Raw genomic sequence first — 20409 nt, 5'->3', positions numbered from 1 at the left:
GGATGCTGTTAGCTGGGGAGAACCCAGACTTTTCTGACTAAAAAGTTGTCACTCTACCACTCAAAAGAGGGCATATATCACAGTCTATTTATTTTCTTCTTTTTATAAAGGCAGAAAAGTCTGTCTCCAAAAGTTGATCAGAGGGGAATGAATGCATGCATGTATGGAAATGCTGATCCTGTATTGACATAACGTAGGAAACACCATCAAAATTGAGAAGTCTGTTGATTTTCTGACCAAATATTTTATTAACATATTGTGAACAGCTTTTATGTGCAATGCTCTCCATTTTTACTACATGTTACGTTTTACTAAAAAGCTGGATAGTACTCCTTAGAAGTCTTCTGGTAGAGTTTTTTGGTATTTATAAATGTCTGCTTGTCAGGATTTTATGTACCAGTGCCTTTGGGGTGTAAGTCTGAGGCTTGAACTCTGAAAATACAGCCCTCTCACTTGCTTTTCAGGAAGGATTTCTCCTGTGAGAAATTCCTTCCCAGTCCATTGCCTATTTCTCAGCAGGGCCTTCATGGTACAAAGGGGAGTAGATGTAGTACCGTTCTCAGGATATCCAGATGGCCTCGGCAGGACAGTCAGAGCATGCACAGCTATGGAACTGTTCCCAAAAGGCCTCTGAGTTTGCATCTTGTCACAAGCATAGCGGCTACATTTCCACGGTATTCTTAACTGTGATAACTGCGACAAAAATCCTCTTTGGGCTTGTACATCTCATTGCAACAGTAATCATAAAAATTATGTAAGATTATGTTTACATCTTTTTTTCAAAAAAAGCCAAGAGAGATCAATGTTATGAGGAGGTCCATAAACCAGCTGCAGAAAGAAAAACACTAGAGAAAGGGATGAGCTGCATTTAGGGGAGAGATTCAGCGCTGCCCTTACCCTTTCTCTGGTGTTGCCAAAAGGCTGCTTAGTGTACCTGTAATCTTCTTTATAGTATAATTAATTCCAGAAGTATCACGTTTTAAACATCTCTGTTAAACAACTCACAATACAGATGCCGTACAGAAGGCAGAAGAGTGCACTGGGTTAAACTAGTGGACTTTTCACCTGAGTTTCCCCTTGAGGTGGGTCACAACTGAAACAAGTTTGACATGGGCTCAATTTAGTCTGTAGGTACAGGATTTAGCTATTTCATGAAGCTTTCGTAGTTTAGGATAGTAGACAGTATACGTGATCAGGAACATGTGCAGGAAGGAGTGTCCCAGAACTCATTTATATTTCAGATTAGTAATGTAGTTGCTACATGTCCAGTTTTAAATGGGAAGCTGTTATTATTAAAAACAATCCTAGAGAACCAAAATCTTGCTGGCTGCCTTGGTGTCTCAATGGTGAATGCTTAAGTTGTGATTAGAGGTAGAGAGGTTATTATTTCCAAATTGTATTAAATCCGTGTCTGCTTGGATAATCACAGGTACCTGAAGTCTATTGTAGAGACCGTTTTGATATATCAGCATTTTAAGAAACTGAATCCAGAACAGCATACAGCCAAACAGGAACTCGTCGACTTCTGGATGGACTTCCTTGTTGAAGCCACAAAGACAGATGTGTCTGTAGTTAGATTTCCAGTAAGTGTTTTTTCTTGTTTTGTTTTTTTTTTTGATTGCAACATGCAGGAAGTGAATACAAACCATGGTTAATAAAAACACTGCTTGTTTGTAGCTCCCCAGGCAATAAGCTCCTTGCCCAGAAGAAATTAATTTGGCCTGCATATTAGACTGGTTTTAATTGACTGCGTGGGGTTACAATAGGATTGCACAGTCTGTTCCATATCAAAGTAAAGAGAGAAAGTCAAGACAGAACTTTATTTAGTGTTTGCTACCAATGGATATGTTTTTAAAGCAAAATTTTCCATTCTATTCCAGATGATACTATATTATGTTGTGTTTTGAAGAAAAGAGATTTTATTTCTCTCTTAGTTCAACAGGCTTTGCATATCCTACTGGTGATAAATTCCATGTTCTGTTAGAGGTTGAAAATGAACCCAAACAGTCAGAAATCTATTTTTCCTACTATTAGACAATAACTTTCAACAACATTGGATTATATGTTTTCATATACTTTCTCAATTTCTCTCAGAGATAATTTGCTGAAATTTTTTAAATTTACTAAATACCCTGATGTTCTAAAAGGAGCTGAAAATAGCCTTTAAAAAGACTTCTATTGTCTATATACATTATCTATATAGGTAGGGGAAATAATGTCTTGTGTGCTCTTTTTTTTTTTTTTTTTTTTTGGTAACTACTAACAAATACAGCGTTTAGTGTTTTAAATAGCAGTCATTGTTGCCCTCCAAATACTTGAAGTGCATATTGATTGTTTCGTACAGTTCTTTTGGATTCTATGTTTTGAGCTCTGTGTAGGTGGAGTAATAAACCCTAAGGAGGGCTGTAGTTTTGAACTGTAACAGCTTGAGACAGTAAAGTGAAAACAGCACGAGACTCTAGGGAGCTTTGTTCTGCTTCTCTGAAGAGAATGGGCCTAAAGTTTTAGAGGGGAGTGAGATAGAAAATATTTTGAATCCTCTGGGTCTTGTAAAAGGGAAACCATGTCCCTTTTAGATTTTTGATGATGAAATGTTGCAATCAAATACTTCAAATAAACTCAGGCATACAGAATTGTCCAAGCCAAATGGTTTGGATTTGTATTAATATTGAGAGACAAACTGGTCATTGAGATACTGTGGGCCAAAAGATAAACCCAGTGACCACATTTGATTATATTATTATATTATATTGTTTTAGTATTGCAGGCAGAGATACATGATCTCTTGTATTACGAAACTATTTGTGCCCATGATTTGCTCTGTATTGGGAAGGAAAATCACACCATTCAACCAGTCAACAAAATGAAACATAGTAACTTTTTTCCCCTCCCTTCTCCCAGATACTTACAAATAGCTTCTTTTAAAAGAAGAAGTTTTCCGCAGAATCCTTGACATGAGTTTTTCTCAAAGCCTGAGGATAAGGACTTCCCCTGTTCATCCATACCAGCTGAGCTGTCAGTTGCTCTCTTAGCTGATAACTTCAGTATCATTATCCTCTTTGTAGCCATTAGAGGAAGAAATAACACACCACCCAGTTTGTGAGATGATCTAAACCAGATTTTAAAAAAGTATAGAAGTGTCTAGAGATGCAGAGAAACACTTCTGAAATCCCACTAGTCATCATCCATTTAGAAAGTTAAAGGCCATTTATAAAGTACTTCTCAAAATTTGGCCTTGCGCTTCCGTCAGCTGCAAAGTGTGTACCCACGGTTGTTGACTCTATAGGAGCTGGCATGGCTTAGATTTCTGACTACTGGCTCTTTCCAAGAGTTCTTGTTGCAGTGTTTATGTATTTTTTAAAGTGACAACGGGAATTTCTGGTGGCACCCACAGTGCAAGCAACTTATTCATAAATCAGCTTCTTGTAGACCAAGTGGCCCCAGTCAGTCATTTTTTATTTCCTAAAGCAGTTTTTTAAACTCCAGAAATCAGTTTGGTAGAAACAAATTATCAAACAAGAAATTCTGCATCTTTAGATATTTTGGAGGTGGTGTTTGATTGGGGCTTTTATTGGGAGAGGGAAGGGAAGAAGAAAAGAAGGAAAGTTGTTGACCAAATTTAACTTTGTCCCATCTTCTGAACATTTTTCAGCTAATCATTGATGGTCAGAAATCTTCCTATAAATGATGCAGCGGAAGATAGAGTGAGCTTTCCTGAACTAATACCAATACTTCCTGTTCTGAAAACGAGAATGCCTTCTGCACAGGCAGTATAGATCTGGGGTTTTAGACATCAGATTTTAAGCATTGAAAATCCTTAAATTAAAAAAAAAAAGTTGTAATGAGAAACCACGTTTCTTCAAATGGCCAGACTTTGCTGACATTTTCCTTTTAAGGGAATGGATCTGTAAGTAATTTTGGCAGAACATTATTAAAGTAGTAGATTGGCTTCATTTACTAAGAAGTGGCTATGTTAGATCAAGTCTTTCTGCATTGCATCCCATCTCTTTTACATGATTATTCCAGATTTATTTCATTTATTTCAAGAAATTTTCTATAATCTTTAGTTGTCAGCCTGAGCTTCTTGCAGTGGTGATTATTGCTCTTGAGAAAATCATTTAATCTAGCTTCTGCAGTTCACAGTGGTCAAACTCAAAAGCAGTTAATTTTTATCTCTAGAATGATGTGATTTTTTTGAGCTACCCAAATATGTTTCTGCAACGAGATAATAAAGGTACACCCTGACTCTGATCCACATGGGAGATAGACATTCTCAAATGACATTTCAAATGAATGACTTGTGACAGAAAGATTTCAAAGATTTCTGGTAGTACTCAAAGAAATCATTTGGGAAAATTGATAAATATGTTACTGAGTGATACACAATAGACTTGCAAAAAAAAAAAAAACACTAAATTGAAATTGGCATTTTGTGTCTTAACTTAATGTGAGCCGCACTTAGCTAGCCCAGTACCTGAAGTTTGATTGTTCGTTGTGTTTCCGTTGTGGTTCCTGCTATAGTATGACTATAGGAATAGTTTTTACTGATTTAAATACTTTATAAATTTTATATATCTTGCACTAACTCTTAAAAATTATTTTCTTGTACAAGGTTTTAATATTAGAACCAACAAAAATCTATCAGCCTTCATATCTCTCCATCAACAGTGAAGCTGAGGAGAAGACTGTATCTATTTGGCATGTGCTGCCTGATGACAAGGTATACTGTCATGTTGTCTGCAGTTGTAACTTAAATTGTGCAAAAAAAAAAAAAAAAGCATGTCACATAAGGCATATAACATGCAAACAGTCATATCTAATGATGGATTCTGCAAAGGAAAAAGTGTTTTAGTAACATACATAAAGACATCTTGCACTTATGTTGCCATGCATTTTTTTTTAATGTAGTATTCTTAATCTTTCTTCAAGATTGTCCTGTTGTTTAATGGATTTTTCTTTTCCACCATTTGAAAAAAAAACCTCTCAGGTTGTTTTAAACCAATGTGTAGTATACAACAAATCAGTAGCTTAAGATTTCATAAGTAATTTACAATATTATTACTTATTACAATAAGTAGATTACAATATACTGAAATAACATCTTCTTTTTGTACCTGCAGTATTGCTTGTTATCTGTGGTAAAGACTTCTTTAATATGAAAAAAGTAGTAGAAATTGGTGTATTGAAATAGCAGTGGAATCAATCAAGGGCGAGAGAAGAAATATTTGGTGGAAGGATGGATAGAAGTTTAGAAGATCTAGAACTTGAAAAATCTGTGAAGCCCATATGTCAAGGTGTGAGATATGCAGACATATTTGGAAAGGAGCTTAGAAAATCTGGAGATACAAGAGGAGAGCAAAATGTTGAAGGGTTATTCCATTTTGAAATGCTTAAGAAGCAAAATGTTGGTAAGAGTGAGGACAGGGAGGACATCTGAAAACCTCAGAGAAAGAAGGGAGCATGGAAACAAGGGAGGAGAATATGAAGAACGAGTGGAAGACAGATCAGTTGGAGGCAGAACACTGGTGATGGCTTTATTTCTAAGAACTAGCACTGTTTATTCTTTGGCAACATTTTGTTTGCTTGCAAGATTGGATAGCGAAGACCTATTGTTCAGGTAGTTCATCCTTTAGCTTTTGTACTTGTTTTAAAGGAGAAACATTTTTGTGTGTAGAGTATGTGAGGCAGTTCTACTTGGAATTTTTGTTGTTAATGAGACAATGTAAATGGGCAGTGGCTGAAATAACATGTTTAGTTTGTAGCACAAACCGAAATGTTTGCCTCGATCAATGAATTTCTGTTGATTTGTAGTTTATTCTGACTGGTGTTTTTACAGGTAGGTTCAGTCTGTGCGGAAAACCTAAGAAAATAAGTGTTTTGTTGGGGGGGGGGGGTGTTATCTTGTTTTTTAAATATAGTAATTTATCTCCAAACAGTCTGTTCCAGTCTGTTAAGTGGCTTGTCTATTGTATAAGAAGGGGCATAGGAGTGGATATTCAGGGCTACTGAGTCCTGTTCCCTCTGTTGCAGACACACTCACCACATAATGTTTCACATAACATAGTCAAGCTCTATCTGAATGCTTATTAGGTTTCACAAACAGCTCTGTTGGAAAGTGGTTCCAGAATGTCTCTGCACTTCTAGAGGAGTCCAGAGTGGCATACTGCCAAGTGAAGACGAAGAATGTTGCATTAAGTCTTGTAGCTTTCAGTTTGAATTTGTTCATAGCCATTTCATACTCCTTTGTTCCTGTACTAGCACGCTCATGTTGAATAGTTCCTTTTCCTCTCTGAAGTTTACCACAGGAAAATACTAATTTCTCTTAGTGTTAACTCTTTTTTTAGGCAAAACAAGCAGACTTCATGTATAGACCGTAATGTGGCAACACCTTCCCGTAATGGCAACACCTTCCCATGACTTCTGTTTATATTCCAGTTTGAGTTAACCTTTCTTGAGCATGTGCACCCAGACTTAGACTGCATTCAAAGAAGTCTTTCGTGATGTATTAATATGTCTTTTAGCTTCTAGAGATCTCTTGCTTGATACTTCCATCATTGGCCTTCTTCATGACTATCTCATTTGATGGCTCACAGTCATCCTGTGCTTCGGAGAAGGATCTGGATGTATTAGTTCGCACCTGTCTGGTGCTCAGTAGATGGTGACTTCGGCTATCCACAGTTTATAACCTTTGCTTTGTAGTGTTTTCTCATTTTGCAGTTCTGTTACTCCATTTTTCAAGCTTCTCCTCCAATATGGTATACCAGTTTTTTTTCCTAATTCTGGCAGCATATCTCTCTATTTTTTGCAGATTCATGTTTCCTACTTTTGCTACCCTGCTATTAATCAGTAACATTAAACAAGGTCAGTCTTCAATGAACTTGCTAGTACTTTTGCTCTAGCCAGAATCCTTTTTGTGGTGAGCTTATGCAGAGGCTTGGGATCTGATTAATACTCAGTTCAGGCATCTTTGCCCTGCAAGCAATAATATTCATCAAAAGAATGCATGGGCAATACAGTAGTTGCAGCTTCAGTTATACAATTTTAATCTGCTCTTGCAAGTTTGTCAAAGTCCTTCGAATCCATCAGAAGGGAGGAAAGGGACTGGAAGGGAACTGGCCTTTTTCAGTTAAATATACCTAATGCAGTATCAGTCTTTGATAAGAGATTTTTCTGAAGGAAATAGATGTATTATCTTTTAGCCAAAGTGAGAAATACTCTCACTTTGTTTCTTCTTAATTTGTAAGGCTGAAAACTGCCACAAAAAGCACACACCAGCTGTCCTTGCTGCAAGGACAAGATAGGCAGCTGGGGTTGGAAACTGCTTCAACTACCTGGTTTTAATCTACCCACTGTAGGTCTGTCAGAGCTTTACCAGCTCATGGTTCAGATTCCAGTTCATTTTGTCTCATAAATTAATGTATTTACCTATACTTATTTTCCAAAATTCAGTCAGTGCTCTAAGAATAAAAATTGTGAGTTATGAAGTTTATGAAGTTTTTTGTGCACAAACTCAATTTCTGCTTCAGATGCAAAATGGAACTCAAAAAGTGGAGTCTGAAACCAGTAACTTTTTAATGACTAGGGGATTGACAGTCAATGCCAGGAAAAATAATGTGTCCTCTTCCTTTTCGGTGGCTTTTTAGCAACATATCTGAATGTTTATGCCTTTCATAGTGTGAAGTTTAACATGGACAAATGTATATAAAAGTCAGATAGCATTATATTTTTTAGTATGCACATTATGTTGCCTTGCAGTTCCCTAATTTTAGCAGTTTTTTTCTCATAGGTTTAGAGGAATGCAGCAGTGCTATTTGCGAGTTTGAAATAGAACAGCCTGTCTCTGTTTCATGTTGGCTTCTGAATCCATTTTGAGTTTTGTTTTGAGTGGTTGGTGGTTTTTTGCCTAACCAAAGAACAGATGCTGAATTTGGATAGCATGCCTGATATGTTTACTCCAATGTATTCAAAACTTGGCAGGATCATGAAGGACATAGCTTTTGTGTTATTTCGTTGCCTGAGAATATGATGTGGTAAATGAAAGATGTATGAGTCCGTGAGAGATTAGTTGTATGTAAATGACAGGTAAAACCCACAATACTTATGCTTCTTGTTATGCTGCTTGAATAGTTCTGCCTGTCAGGGTGTTCATTTTAGATTTAAATTTTAGATTATTCCGAGTAGTGGGAATTGGACAGGTACCAATAGCAAAGCACTGAAGAAAGTTTCCAAGGATGGAAAACTGGAAGGTGGCAAAGTTCGTATGTGGAGGGAGGAGTAAAAGACACTGCAGGTATGCTCTCCTTATTAACAGAGGGATTGAGTTGGTGATCTTTATGCAAGAGAACCAGGCAGCTCAAATGATAGTTTCACAAACACTTCATACTAACATCATTTGGTACCTCCATTTCAGGATGCAGTCCCAGCTTTTATTCACCTCTGGCTACTTTCCTTCCCTGTCACCTTCCCCCATTGGAATCCCCAGCCCCCCATTTTGCATGGGAGAAGTACTGTACACTTCACTTAATAATTCTACTTCACAATTATAATCCTGTGAAGCTTGTGCTTCAAGAAAGAAAACTGCATATAAGTCTGGCACATTGTGTTAGGCATTTTATATTAGCATCACATCCTTTAATGCAATTTGAACAGCAAGGAAAGAGTTACGGAGGAGAAATTGATCTAGGAAGCTTTCCAGAAAAATGTTGTAGCTGAGAAAATAGTTTTCTCTATGATTGGTTGCATACAGTGCAACTATTTTGACAGTGTGTCTGTTATGACTTCTATATATCTCACTATTCATGAAATGTATTATAAGCTACCCAGCTTCATCTCTTCTTTTGGGATACATTTGGTTATGTTTGTGGCTGACACTATGCCCTTATGCTATAAAGGTTGCCGCAACTTTGAGGTGGCGTCGTTCGAACTTTTCTGAAAGAAGAGTGTTTTCATCAGAAGATACAAAAGGCTTCTGATTCCTGAAGTTTTATTAGAACTTAAACCTAGAGCAATATGACTGTCTGTAGAGAGAACTCAGTTCTGCTGTGTCACAGATTTAAATTTAAAAGATCTGAAAATAAATGAGGCCTGGTCCTTAGTGTTTTTGCAAGATGATTTCTTTCTTCTAGCCTCGTTTACCAGTCCAGCAACTCTCAGGGCTTTGGTACAGCCTCACTGTTCTCTTCTGTATTCCTAGGAAAATAGTCTCCTTTTCTGTTTGCCTGGACAGTTTCCCTTTAGGTTTGCTCCTTCCCCAAGCAATTCCGTGTACTTTTCAGGAACTTGCCACCTTGCACTCCAGCATCAGAATGCCCGATTTCTATCTCTCCCAGCCTGTTCTTCCCACATCCTAGGGAGCCTAAGCATGTAGAGCAGGCTCTGTTATTCCCAGAGATGGAGTTTCGTCTCCCTTTTTTCCAGAGGGTTGCATATGACCTTGAGTTCAGCACCCAGGACAGTCTATATGGGCAGCCCTTCTGCTCTCCTGCTTTTGCATAGCTTCTAAAAAAAAATGCACTGTGTTTGCAGAGTAAATGGTGAAGAAATGAGCAAATCAAAACTTCTGTCTAGAACTTGTGTCATATTGGGGCATATCAGCCAAAACCAAAGAATAACTGATACAAGGTAACAGACTTATAATTGAAGTGTTTCTCTTGAGTTCTAGGTTAAAAGATATGCCTACTGGCTCTTCATTTTAAAAAGGAATGTTTGTTTTCTTCTGTGTGTTACAGAAAGGTATCCATGAGTGGAACTTCAGTGCTGCTTCTATCCGGGGAGTAAGGTGAGTTTCTCTTTCATGTTTTGAAATGAAAAGAGTAATTGAATGAGTATTATGCTGAGCTAACGCTGTGGGCCTTGGTGGAATAAAAGGCACAAAACTGAATCAGGGTATTGCAGGTACTTCCACAGATGCCCTGATATAAGTGAAGCCCGAGGAGTCCTATTCTGGATTCAGAAATGACCAGTTGCAGAGTCTATTATGTAAAAATTAGCAAACAGCATGTTAAGTTAAAGCACTGTTATTTTTCTTGATGATAGTAGTCACTGACTTTATGCTAAGTAACACTGGAATTAAAATAACTGCTTACATTTTATGCCATCTTACTTGAGTTTTATGCCACACCCAGGAGCTGCAGTCACATGTTTGAGATTCTGACATACTAGAAAACTCATAAACACAAGGAAGGCAATTCTTGTCCCAAATGCTTGATATTCAGAGTATATAAGCCCAGAAGTGACAAGTGGGTGCAGACAGGGAGAGCATGAGGAACTGGCAAGATCGTGGTGTTTTGTGTCTTGCAGTATTCTAGTTGCTTACTGGTTGTCAAGTTTTGGGTTTGGAGGGGTTTTTTTGTTTTGCTTTTGTACAGGTATGGCAGCAGAACAGAGTTTCAGAGGGGGCCCATGGGGAAGGGAGATTGTCCATACAGTGATGACTGATGTGGCAGGGTGGGAGACTGGCCACAGAGTGAAAACTTAAAGATTGTTTAAGGGAACAGGTCAATAGGAAAATATATAAAGACCTCCTGAAGGCTCATGCAGAGCAGGTTAACATGGTTTAATAAGCAGTAGGTTCAGAAGTGACACCTGCAAGAAAAACTTGACTGGATTAGAAGAGAATGCTGTTATGTGTTCAAGGTGTGCTATCTTAAGCATGCTTCCCTCTTTGGGAGGGACCTGTCAGGTGCTGACGGAGGAGGAAACTTGGCTGTCTTTTTGCTTGATTTCAGTGGAGAGTTTTCTTCCTGCTATGAAGAAGCCTTTTCTGGAGGCTGTTGGGTTTGTGGGTTTTTTATGTTTGTTTGTTTTAAATCAGGATTTTGCACCATATTGTGAGTAGAGAACTGCAGAATCAGAGCCAATGGGTCTGCTAACATGCTCAGGTCGAACATAATGTTTGTACCTGCTGATACTAAGAAAGTAGTTTTCTACCCCTGCTGTGAACTATTTAGATCAATTCTTTGTTTTAGTCTCATTTGTTTTTCTAGGGTTTATCTACACTTTGGCATCCTGTGACTTTCCACTTTGGTGTCTGCATTTAGTGTATTTCCTTAACTTTTTTTTTAAATAGTCATTGCTCTGTTCTGTTAATAACTGTTCCATACACACAAAGCTGTTGCTATGTCTGCAGTACATTTTTTGCACAGACGGTTGATTCTTTTTCCTTCCAAAAAGCAACTTTAAAAAAACCAAACTATCAATAGACATAGAGATTCATTCCTGTGGGATTCAACTTATTTTAAGCAAAATTTGCAATGATACACTTAGTTCAGTCTGGTTTGGGTTTTGGTTACGGTATGTTTTTGAGTCCTTCCAAAAAAAAAAGAGATAGATAGATATATACATACACACATACACCCCATGTAAAATTTTTGCCCTATTTTGATTTTTTTTTTTTTGGCATTGTTAAGACATTGTGTGGTCAGTCTTGTTTTCTATATACCCTCCTGTGTTTGTTATTTAAATTTTAAATTGTCATTTAATTTGTTAATTAAAATTCCAATCTGTGTTCATCTAGAGAGATGTCCAAAAAGACCTGGAAAACTTTAAAAAGAATTAATAGAGCCAAGAGTTACTGTGAGTTCTTAGAAAGCTCAGTGGCTGCTTCCATGAGGAACTGCAGGGGGAAAATCTTTATCTTATGCAATTATAAAACTGAATAAGACCGTTTTTCTAATGGATGCAAGTTTATGATCATTCCCTTTCCAATATCTTGGAATCAATCATTGGAAATGATTGAGAGGGCACTTGTTCGGTGCGTTCCTCATGAGCCGCTGTAATCAGCATTTTATTTCATGAGTAATAGAGTTCAGCTCTCAAGAATTGCAAAGGGACCTGGAAAATAATAAGCAGCTCAGAACACAGTGCTGAATCACACTCGATATGCAGGAAGTCATGATAACTGAGTCTGATTTAGCAAACTCATTGATTAGCAGTTTGTGCTGTAACATAAATAACTCTGCTTTTGTCATATGTCCTCTCGCCCTCTCAAACGCAAATGTGTATTATTGAATTAAGCCAAAAAGTACCGTTAGTCTTAAAGACTTCAACAAAGCTTTTGGAACATAGCTGCTACCCGAGGTGCCTTTTATCTTTCTCAAGTTATTTTAAAAACTCCCTAGTGTTCTGCAGAGCTGACATCATATGAGCAGGAGGATACAATCTTTATTTTTCCAATTAAAAAAAAAAAAGTGGCAAACTGGAGTTGCTAGACTGCAAGTGGAATACACCTGGTCTCCAGAAGGAGCCTTGGATTATGAAATAACTTCTACTTGTGTTGTTTCCGTGGGAAAGTGCCTCACAAATCATGCTGATAAATGTAGTGTTAGAAACATAGCAATAAAGTTGGGTTCAGATCTGCATTCAGTTTTCTTCATAGTTTAGGGATTAAAAACAAAGATGTTCGTGTTCCATCTCAAGTTCTCTTCTCATCTTCTCTGACATTCATGGAACTTGGAACGTTGTCACACTCCTTAATTCTAACTATAACCGTGAAAGTTACCTCCACTTTCAGAAAATGAACAAAAATTCCTTGAAGTTACTTCTCTGTGGTTGATGCCAATGCTTACCTGCTTTATCTGCTACTTCACTGAGAATTATTGGTAAACAATACTTACAGCATTTGCAGTATTTGTTACTGACAAGCAGGAGTTCTGGGTGCACACGGGAGCTGGGCACGGGGCCGCACAGCGTTATCCTTCCTTGCTTGACTTTTCAGTTTTGCAAATTCAGCTCCACTTCTGCTGTCATAGAAGCCAGTGGGTAGTACATATGCTTGGTAACACTCAAAATGAGGCATTTCCTGAGCGAATTACCCAGCTTCTTTTTATAACGTGGTATTTTTTTAGTCTTTTTTTTTCTTTTACTTTAATGGCTTTTTTCAGTGAGGAAAACCACATATAAGCAAATGTAAACACTCCCTTAAAGACTTTAAATATTCATGGATTTGCCTGACCTCTGTGTATACCCCACATTCTTACCCTTTTATTCACTACTGTCTCAGTAGCTGGTTTCTGTGCCTGTCAGGTTAGTAAGATATTTAAAATTACATGGAACTTTAAAAAAATGAGTAATTCTGTTAATATCAGGAGGACTCTGGAGAGTTCACCTATATGTTTGTAAACTCTAGTGGATTAAAAGTTAATTTGTAAACTAGGGGCAGTGACTCACTTAGCACATATGGGTTTTTCCTGACATAAAAATAAATGAGTCACAAAATCCGAAGATGTATGTTCTTACTAATGAAGCTCACTTTTTTTGTAAGTATCTTTATGAAAGGCATATTTAAAATGTGTGTTATGTAAAGACCTCAGCTTATCCAAAGAGCCATTTGCTTATCAAAAGATACCACAAAGGATCTATGGTTCAGAAGTCAGAAAAAGAGACAGTGATCAGATACCTATAGACACTTATTAAAGGATGAAAATTACAAATATTTCCTGAAGAAATTCCTAAAGAAATACTTCTGCATTAATCAACTCTGTCTTCTCATAAAGCCTTTGGCACAACATAGAATAGTGTTGTGCTTTATTGTTCTCTTAGTGGGTTAAAACCATGATGGATATCTTGATCCAGCTAAAGTCAGCTGATTTCATTGGGACCATAGATTTCTTCCAGTATCTTAAGAATGTTAATAAGGAGACTTAATTCATCATTTTCTCAAATATTTTATTATTATATTCCCTTACGATGCTTCTAGCCACCCTTTTTTTCTGTTCTACTATATTAACTATCAATTTTACTGAAACAACTTTACGTATGATGCTTAATATGTGACAAACTTGCAGAAAGAGCTCATTCAAATCAGATTTGATATTTTCTTTGAGGATCCCATTAATGACAGTGTTGAGTGGAATTTAAGGACCTTACCCTAAGTAGGACCTTGCTCCTACTCTCTCTTTGACAATGTGTGAACTAGGGGCAAGCGGAATGTGAGCTTTTGAGGATACAAGAATGTAAGTTTACAATAAAGTAATGCATCATGGTTTCTTAGGTTTAAGCTGGTGCTTTCCCACAGTAAATGGGTTGATTTGTATGGTTTGACATAGCTGGTAGAAGCCCAAATCCATCTTCCCAATAACATGTTCCACTTGGCTGTTCTTTCAGCATTTCGAAGTTTGAAGAACGGTGCTGTTTCCTGTATGTGCTGCACAACTCGGATGATTTTCAAATCTATTTCTGCACAGAACTTCACTGCAGGAGGTGTGTCCCAGTTATTGTTTCACATAAATGGCCTGTGATAGGGTCAGTTGTGTCTGTATGCACAACAGGGACTGACTGTTTCAAAACTGAGGCAAGAGGTGGTCTGAACATCCTTGATTCTCATCATCTTCCACCTGAAAGCCCCGTACTGCCCTAGAGGTTCATGAGATCTGAAAGGTCAAAGTCCAATTACAGACAAATATTAGAAACAAATATATCTACAAATTTAACTTTTTTTTTTTTTTACAGTGCAAATGCTTCCTAAAATTATGCATGAATTTTCTGAACTGGGAACATTTTGGGCAACAATAAGCTAATGTTTTATTTCTGATTATAGAGAAGCCTACTTGATTTCTTTACATAGCTATAGTCATGTTTACATCGGTAAAACTGTACCTGTATCGCTACAAGAAACATGATAAGTGTTTGTTGCACAGTTAGGGAAGTATCTCAGTGCCATAAGCTACATTTGTGCTACCTAGAATTGAGGGCTGTGGTCTTGAATTGATCCAGAAGGCATTCCTGGAGGGAATTGCATGTCCTTTCCTGCTAAAAAGGCAGCAACTTTACCAAAAATCACCAAAAATACAGTACTCCTTGTTAATGGCTGTAGCACCTTCCCTGCTCAATCCCTAGTTTATCCTCTCATCCCTTCTAGTTCGTATAGGTTCTTTGACCATGCTCATTCCTCTTACTGAAAGGTGTTCAGACAGAAGACTAGTAAGCGATGTGAGAATGAAGAGATATGTGTTCTTCCATTCTTTCAAAGGGGGACAAGTCATATGCAATATAATATTTTTTTTTAATGTGGGTTTGTAAAATAGACTCCTTTGCACTCAAACAAAAACTGAAACTAGCTTTCCTGTACCACAGAGTCTTCTCCAAAAACATCCAAGACTTCTAGGAACTTTTCATGATGTTTCAGTCCTTTAATTGGACATAAAGAAACAATGGTGTAGGATGATAATTTCACCTGGTACATAGCTTTTTGAAGTGTGAATTCCATTGATAATTTCTTTCATCGTGGACATGTATATGCACTTTTTATGTATTACAAAAATAAGTAGGAAAACTGCAAATTTTGGCTGTGAAGTCTCCATGTAAACAGAAAGTAGTATTATTTTGCCTGCAAACAAGCTGCTGTTGCACTGAGTTCATACTTATTGTATCTAAACCTTTTTTTGATTCATTCTTTTGATTCATTTAGAGGATTATTCTTGATGTCCCCATACTAAGTCTCAAGTGTGTATCTGTTTGCTTTAACAGGTTTTTTGACATGGTGAACAGTATAACTGAAGAAATAGGGAAGAATACAGAGGATGGGGAATGTGACGGAGACTCTCTGGAGGTATTGTTTACTTTTTTCAGCATAATAAGAATTTGGGGCTTTTAATATAGAGTTTTACTTGAGGGAGGAAATTACTGATCCCTTCACTGGAAGAAATTAGACAACAGTTATTGTTTTTTAAAATTTAATCCTCTAGTGTTTATAAATTAATCATTCTTTGTACTTCTCCTCATATAGTATTTAGAACCAGCATAGCTAAATCGCTCATATTTCAGTTAGCGTACTAGCTTAAGAAGGTATTTAACTTTGGAATTCTCCACAGTCATGCTTGTTACAGAATGACGCTTGTTACAATTTCTTGACAGTCATTGGAGTCGGTGTTAGCATCTGCTTAAATTTTAAAGACTGTTTGTTGTCTGTTTCATGCATCACTGGAATCCTGTATGTCTACATTACTGACAGGTTGTCTGCACAGCAAAAAAGGGTGTAATTGTAGCATGGGAAGGCTTGTCCATGCTAGTTATGATCCGTGGGCAAGCACAGCAATGAACAGCAAACACAAAGCATACAATGGATGTCAGTGCTTCTGGGAGTTTGTATCTTTAGCCCACTAACTCACACTAAGCTGCCCTGCTTCTGCTGCTGTTTCCCATGCTAGCTAGATTATAGTTTGTGTGAGGATGCCTTTACACACTGCCTTCTCACCTTCAGTTTTCTGTCTGAACATTCACATAGTTAAAAAGTGAACACAAGGCCAGTGGGTGCAATGCAGTACTCAGTCTGTTTAGCCTTGCTTTTAGGTGGCAGGGAACAAGGTAAAATATTGGACCCCATATCCCATCACGTGAAATTCTACTGTTCCAAAGCTCTGGCAACATCCAGAACTAATTGCAAAAGTCAGTATTGAATACTGAATCCAGTGCTGTGTCTCAGTTTTGATGTTGACATCTTATAATACATCTGAAATCGGAAATGGAACAAACAGAAACCACTAGAGTGACTTGTGGGCTAGGAAAAAATGTTCTGTATTGAGAACTTGAGGGTGCCTAATTTGTTTATTTTAGAAAAAAGAAAAGCAGTGGGTGACTTGATTACAGTGGATAGATATCTTTACAGGGAAAATTACTATGTGCTAATGGGCTCTTTAATCTAGTGAAGAAAAACAATGATAAGAAAGTGAAGCCAAAGAAATTTGAATTAGAAATAATAGGCATGATTTACCATGTGAGTAATTAACTATTGAAACACACTAGTAAAGGAAGTAGTGGATTCTCTGCATCTTTTATTAAAAAGATATCAGTCTTTATTTGGAGGAAAAGGGGAAGGAAAAAAAAAAGCTTTATCCAGGCGTGAGCTACTGGGCTCAACATTGGAGTGAGCAAGTGAAATTAGTTGTATGTGTTAAACAAGAGGACATATGAGATAATCCAATGGCAATATCTGAACCAGCCTTAAACTCCATGCATTCGTTAATTTAAATTCAGCAGAAGCCATATTTAATACACTGCAATTCTGACTGATCTCTGTTGACACACTCAGCTGGCTGACCTGGCACTGGCACAACTGAGGTTGTGCTGTTTTTGGAAGATGTGGTCAGGTCAGGAGAGCATCTGGAACAAATAAGCGTATGCTGCCTTGCTTTCTATGTCGCAGTGGAAGCTGAAGTTCTCAGTTTGATGCAGAGTGCCCTCTGTCGTCTTCTACTGTTTTTACAGCACCTGCCAGCAGAATAGCATACACTGTTGAATAAGACACGTAAGTGTAACTACACAGAACAGATAAAGGCTAGCTTAGCATTATACCCTTATCTGAAATGACTACCTCAGAAGCCACTGCTCCCTGTACAGTTATTGGAGAGACACAGACATGTCTGCACAGTATCTGAACTGTCCTTTTGTGGTGCCTTCCTCTTCCACTCCGTGGTCTGTAGAGAGCAACTAATCTCCTAGAAGCCTTGATTGTGTGCCTACTGTCAGCTGGAATAAATCTGTTTCATTCCTTCATTTTGTGGTTTGCTTTGCAGTATGATTATGAATACGATGAAAATGGTGAGCGAGTCATTCTGGGGAAAGGAACTTACGGCATTGTATATGCAGGACGAGATTTGAGCAATCAAGTCAGAATTGCTATTAAAGAAATCCCAGAGAGAGATAGCAGGTATAGTGAATGCAGCTGATTGTGTGTTACATACCTTGATCGTTAAGTAACGTGGCTAACGAGTTTGCTGTTTAGGGAGTACCTAACCTAAAAAGCTGCCAATGAATTACCTGTCTATGGTATTAAATGGTCTCCTCTATCTTTGTATCTAGACAGATCCAAGTTGTGGAAAAATACCAAACCCAATGAATCATGATCACAACTGAGGATTTAGACATTTTCAGGTTTTGGTACTGCTGGTTTATAATGCATCTTCTTTCTAAAACAAATGTTGCTGAAATACAGAATCTCATTCGAATACCTTGTGATAAGCCCTATGTTCTTATACATGCACAGGCATGTTGTTATCAGAGAACTATTCAAATTCATGATCTATAGAGTTATTTAAAATTCTGAGCCTGAATTGTTGATAGAGACATTTTCCTTTTCTGTTTATGCACAATTTGTTGTGAAGCCCCTTAACACTAGAATAAAACGTGTGGAATGGTCTTTTCGTCCACATTTTTTTAATGCAGAGTTGTTTTATAGGCTTACTGATCTCCCCCGTTTATGAAGGTTACCATGTAAAGACCAGACAGTTGATATCCTTAGTAACTGTATATGTTGGTTTGCACTGAATTTGTATTATGAATACGAAGGTTTCCACAAATATTGGAGTAAAAGTGGTAGCAAATCTGAACATCAGACCCACTGTATTAGTTGTAAAGTTATTCTCATTCTTAAATTCTACAATAACCCTTTCATTTTTGTGGTCAAATGATGTAAGAGTTGTTTCTTAACAGATAACTTGTGTGTCTGAATCTTTAAAGTGACTCTCTGGCACATTGTAAAATATTACCAAAGACTATAATTTAGGCTGATTTTTCAGAAAGCTAGCAAAAGTAGGAAATAAAATCATTATTATGGTTGATGACAGAAAAATAAATCCCTCCTTTTTCAATGATTAAAGAAATAAATTTTTTGAAGGAAGCTCTTCTGATATAGACAGAATTTCCCTTGGTAGCCGGAGGAATCAAATACTAAGTGAATGTAGGTGGAATATCAGGCATGCCAAAAGCTGAATTTTTGCCCATTATTTAAGTCAGGAATGGAATCTATATTTCCAAGTGTTTTTTTTTTCCTTTGCCTGTTTGGCTTTTTTGTTTAGTAATCTTATCTAACGGACAGCTTCTCCATCAACATGATGTCCCATATTTTAGCATACCACACTTTCTCTGTAGGAGGAAATAACTGTATCCTTGTTTGCACAGTGCTCAGTCTACAGCTAATATCAGGAAGGAAACTGTTTTTATCCTTCTCTACATAGCAATTGTCTTAAAGAAGGTGTTACTGTTCAAAACAGCAGTTTCGAGGGGATATTCTTGCCTGCCACAATGGCTGCTATTCTCCTTATTTTCATCTAGAATGTTTGGATCTGTGGGTAAAACCACCACTTGTAGAAAAGGAGTATTTTTTTCCACAACCTATCCAGCATCACATATTGTTATTATAATTGCATCAGACCCTGCATGTTGGCAGGAGACTGTGTAAAAACTTCTATAAAGTTTTCTTTGTGGACTGTAAGTGCACGCTTTTCATTAAATAGATGTTTGCTTTTGTTTGTTTCCTGTAACAGTCATTTTCTGAAGAGATACTCAGATGCCCGCACCTTTTGTTTTTTTGCCCACGTTTTTAAGACTTCAGCCTCCACTTGCAGCTTGATGCTGTAGTTGAGGTGAACTGATAACTAGCTGGCCCAAAAGGAGAGGAGCTCACATGCACTTTTCCCCTGACAACTTCTGGGCAACTGCTTAGATTGCATTCCTGGCACTAGCACTCTTCTGGCTCCAGGAAGAGCTGGTTTCTGGAACTGAATTAGCAGAAAGCTAAGCCTACCTCCTGCACCCCGCCCCTCCCCCATTCCCCCCCCCCCCCCCCCCCCAAAAAAAAAACCTGCCAGTTCCTCGGAAAACCAAAACATTGCCAGTGTTGGTGCAAGGGATATGCTGAGAGTAGCCTGATGAAGGTGGAGATGGCAGTAGAACTATTTCTTTTGGTGGCAAGTAGCTGCAAGGTCAAGTCAGTTGTTACAGTTAGTATTTCCTCAGTGTGAGCACCTTAGTATGTCCTCCTGGCGCGCAGTGCTCTGCAACTTCTTCTTGCATCTGGACTGACAGAAGAGGTCTGCGTCCAACATCTACTTCAGCAGCCTGAAAGTCTGGCTGCAGATTTTAGTGCTTTAGTGGAAATGGCCACCAGACTCAAGATATTATGTAAATTTTGCCAGACAAAATATTAAATCTGGCAACTGACATGATGGGATGTGTGTGACTGACTCACTCCTCGTTGGAAGGGAAGAGCATTAGAGCTGGCCCAGGGAGCACATCAGCTTCTAAGGTACAGAGTTCTGGTGTTGTTCCACACTGGAAGTATTTGGACTTCAGAAATCTTCCTGACAAAAATACTGCTGAAACATGTCTGAAAAATATTTCACCTTTCACCAAGTTACGTCTGATGAAATTGTTCTGAGTTCTGTACAACACCTCCCCGTGAAAAGATTCCCATTTTCTCACTCTGATAGCTATCCACACTTGCTTTCAGATAAGCCCCCTACTTTAACTAATTGAAACTTAGATGGTAATTTGTTTTAATTATTGAGCTGATTATTATTATATGCTGACTTTCTGGTTTACTGGTTTATTTTGGCCGTAGTCTGGATCCAACTATTTGCCCAAATGTTTATTCTCTTCAAGTTGGGCTGGAGAGTAGTTCCTTTTCCACAAGTT

At 37.7% G+C, this 20409-nt stretch overlaps 1 protein-coding gene across 3 annotated transcripts in view; it reads left to right on the top strand.

Annotated features, from left to right (window-relative positions):
• Nucleotides 1-20409, top strand: part of MAP3K5 (mitogen-activated protein kinase kinase kinase 5) — a 104781-nt gene that overhangs the window by 63985 nt on the left and 20387 nt on the right. For all 3 annotated transcript variants that reach the window (XM_026121280.2, XM_026121295.2, XM_026121287.2), the window contains 6 exons: nucleotides 1430-1583; nucleotides 4613-4720; nucleotides 9729-9778; nucleotides 14104-14199; nucleotides 15466-15547; nucleotides 17511-17644. In XM_026121280.2, the coding sequence (XP_025977065.1) occupies nucleotides 1430-1583; nucleotides 4613-4720; nucleotides 9729-9778; nucleotides 14104-14199; nucleotides 15466-15547; nucleotides 17511-17644 (624 nt within the window). The remainder of the gene's footprint in view (nucleotides 1-1429; nucleotides 1584-4612; nucleotides 4721-9728; nucleotides 9779-14103; nucleotides 14200-15465; nucleotides 15548-17510; nucleotides 17645-20409) is intronic.

Source organism: Dromaius novaehollandiae, chromosome 3 (assembly GCF_036370855.1).
Source record: "Dromaius novaehollandiae isolate bDroNov1 chromosome 3, bDroNov1.hap1, whole genome shotgun sequence".
Lineage (NCBI taxonomy): Eukaryota > Metazoa > Chordata > Aves > Casuariiformes > Dromaiidae > Dromaius > Dromaius novaehollandiae.
Note: the sequence above shows the minus strand (reverse complement) of the source record. Positions and strands in the feature narration are given on the sequence as shown.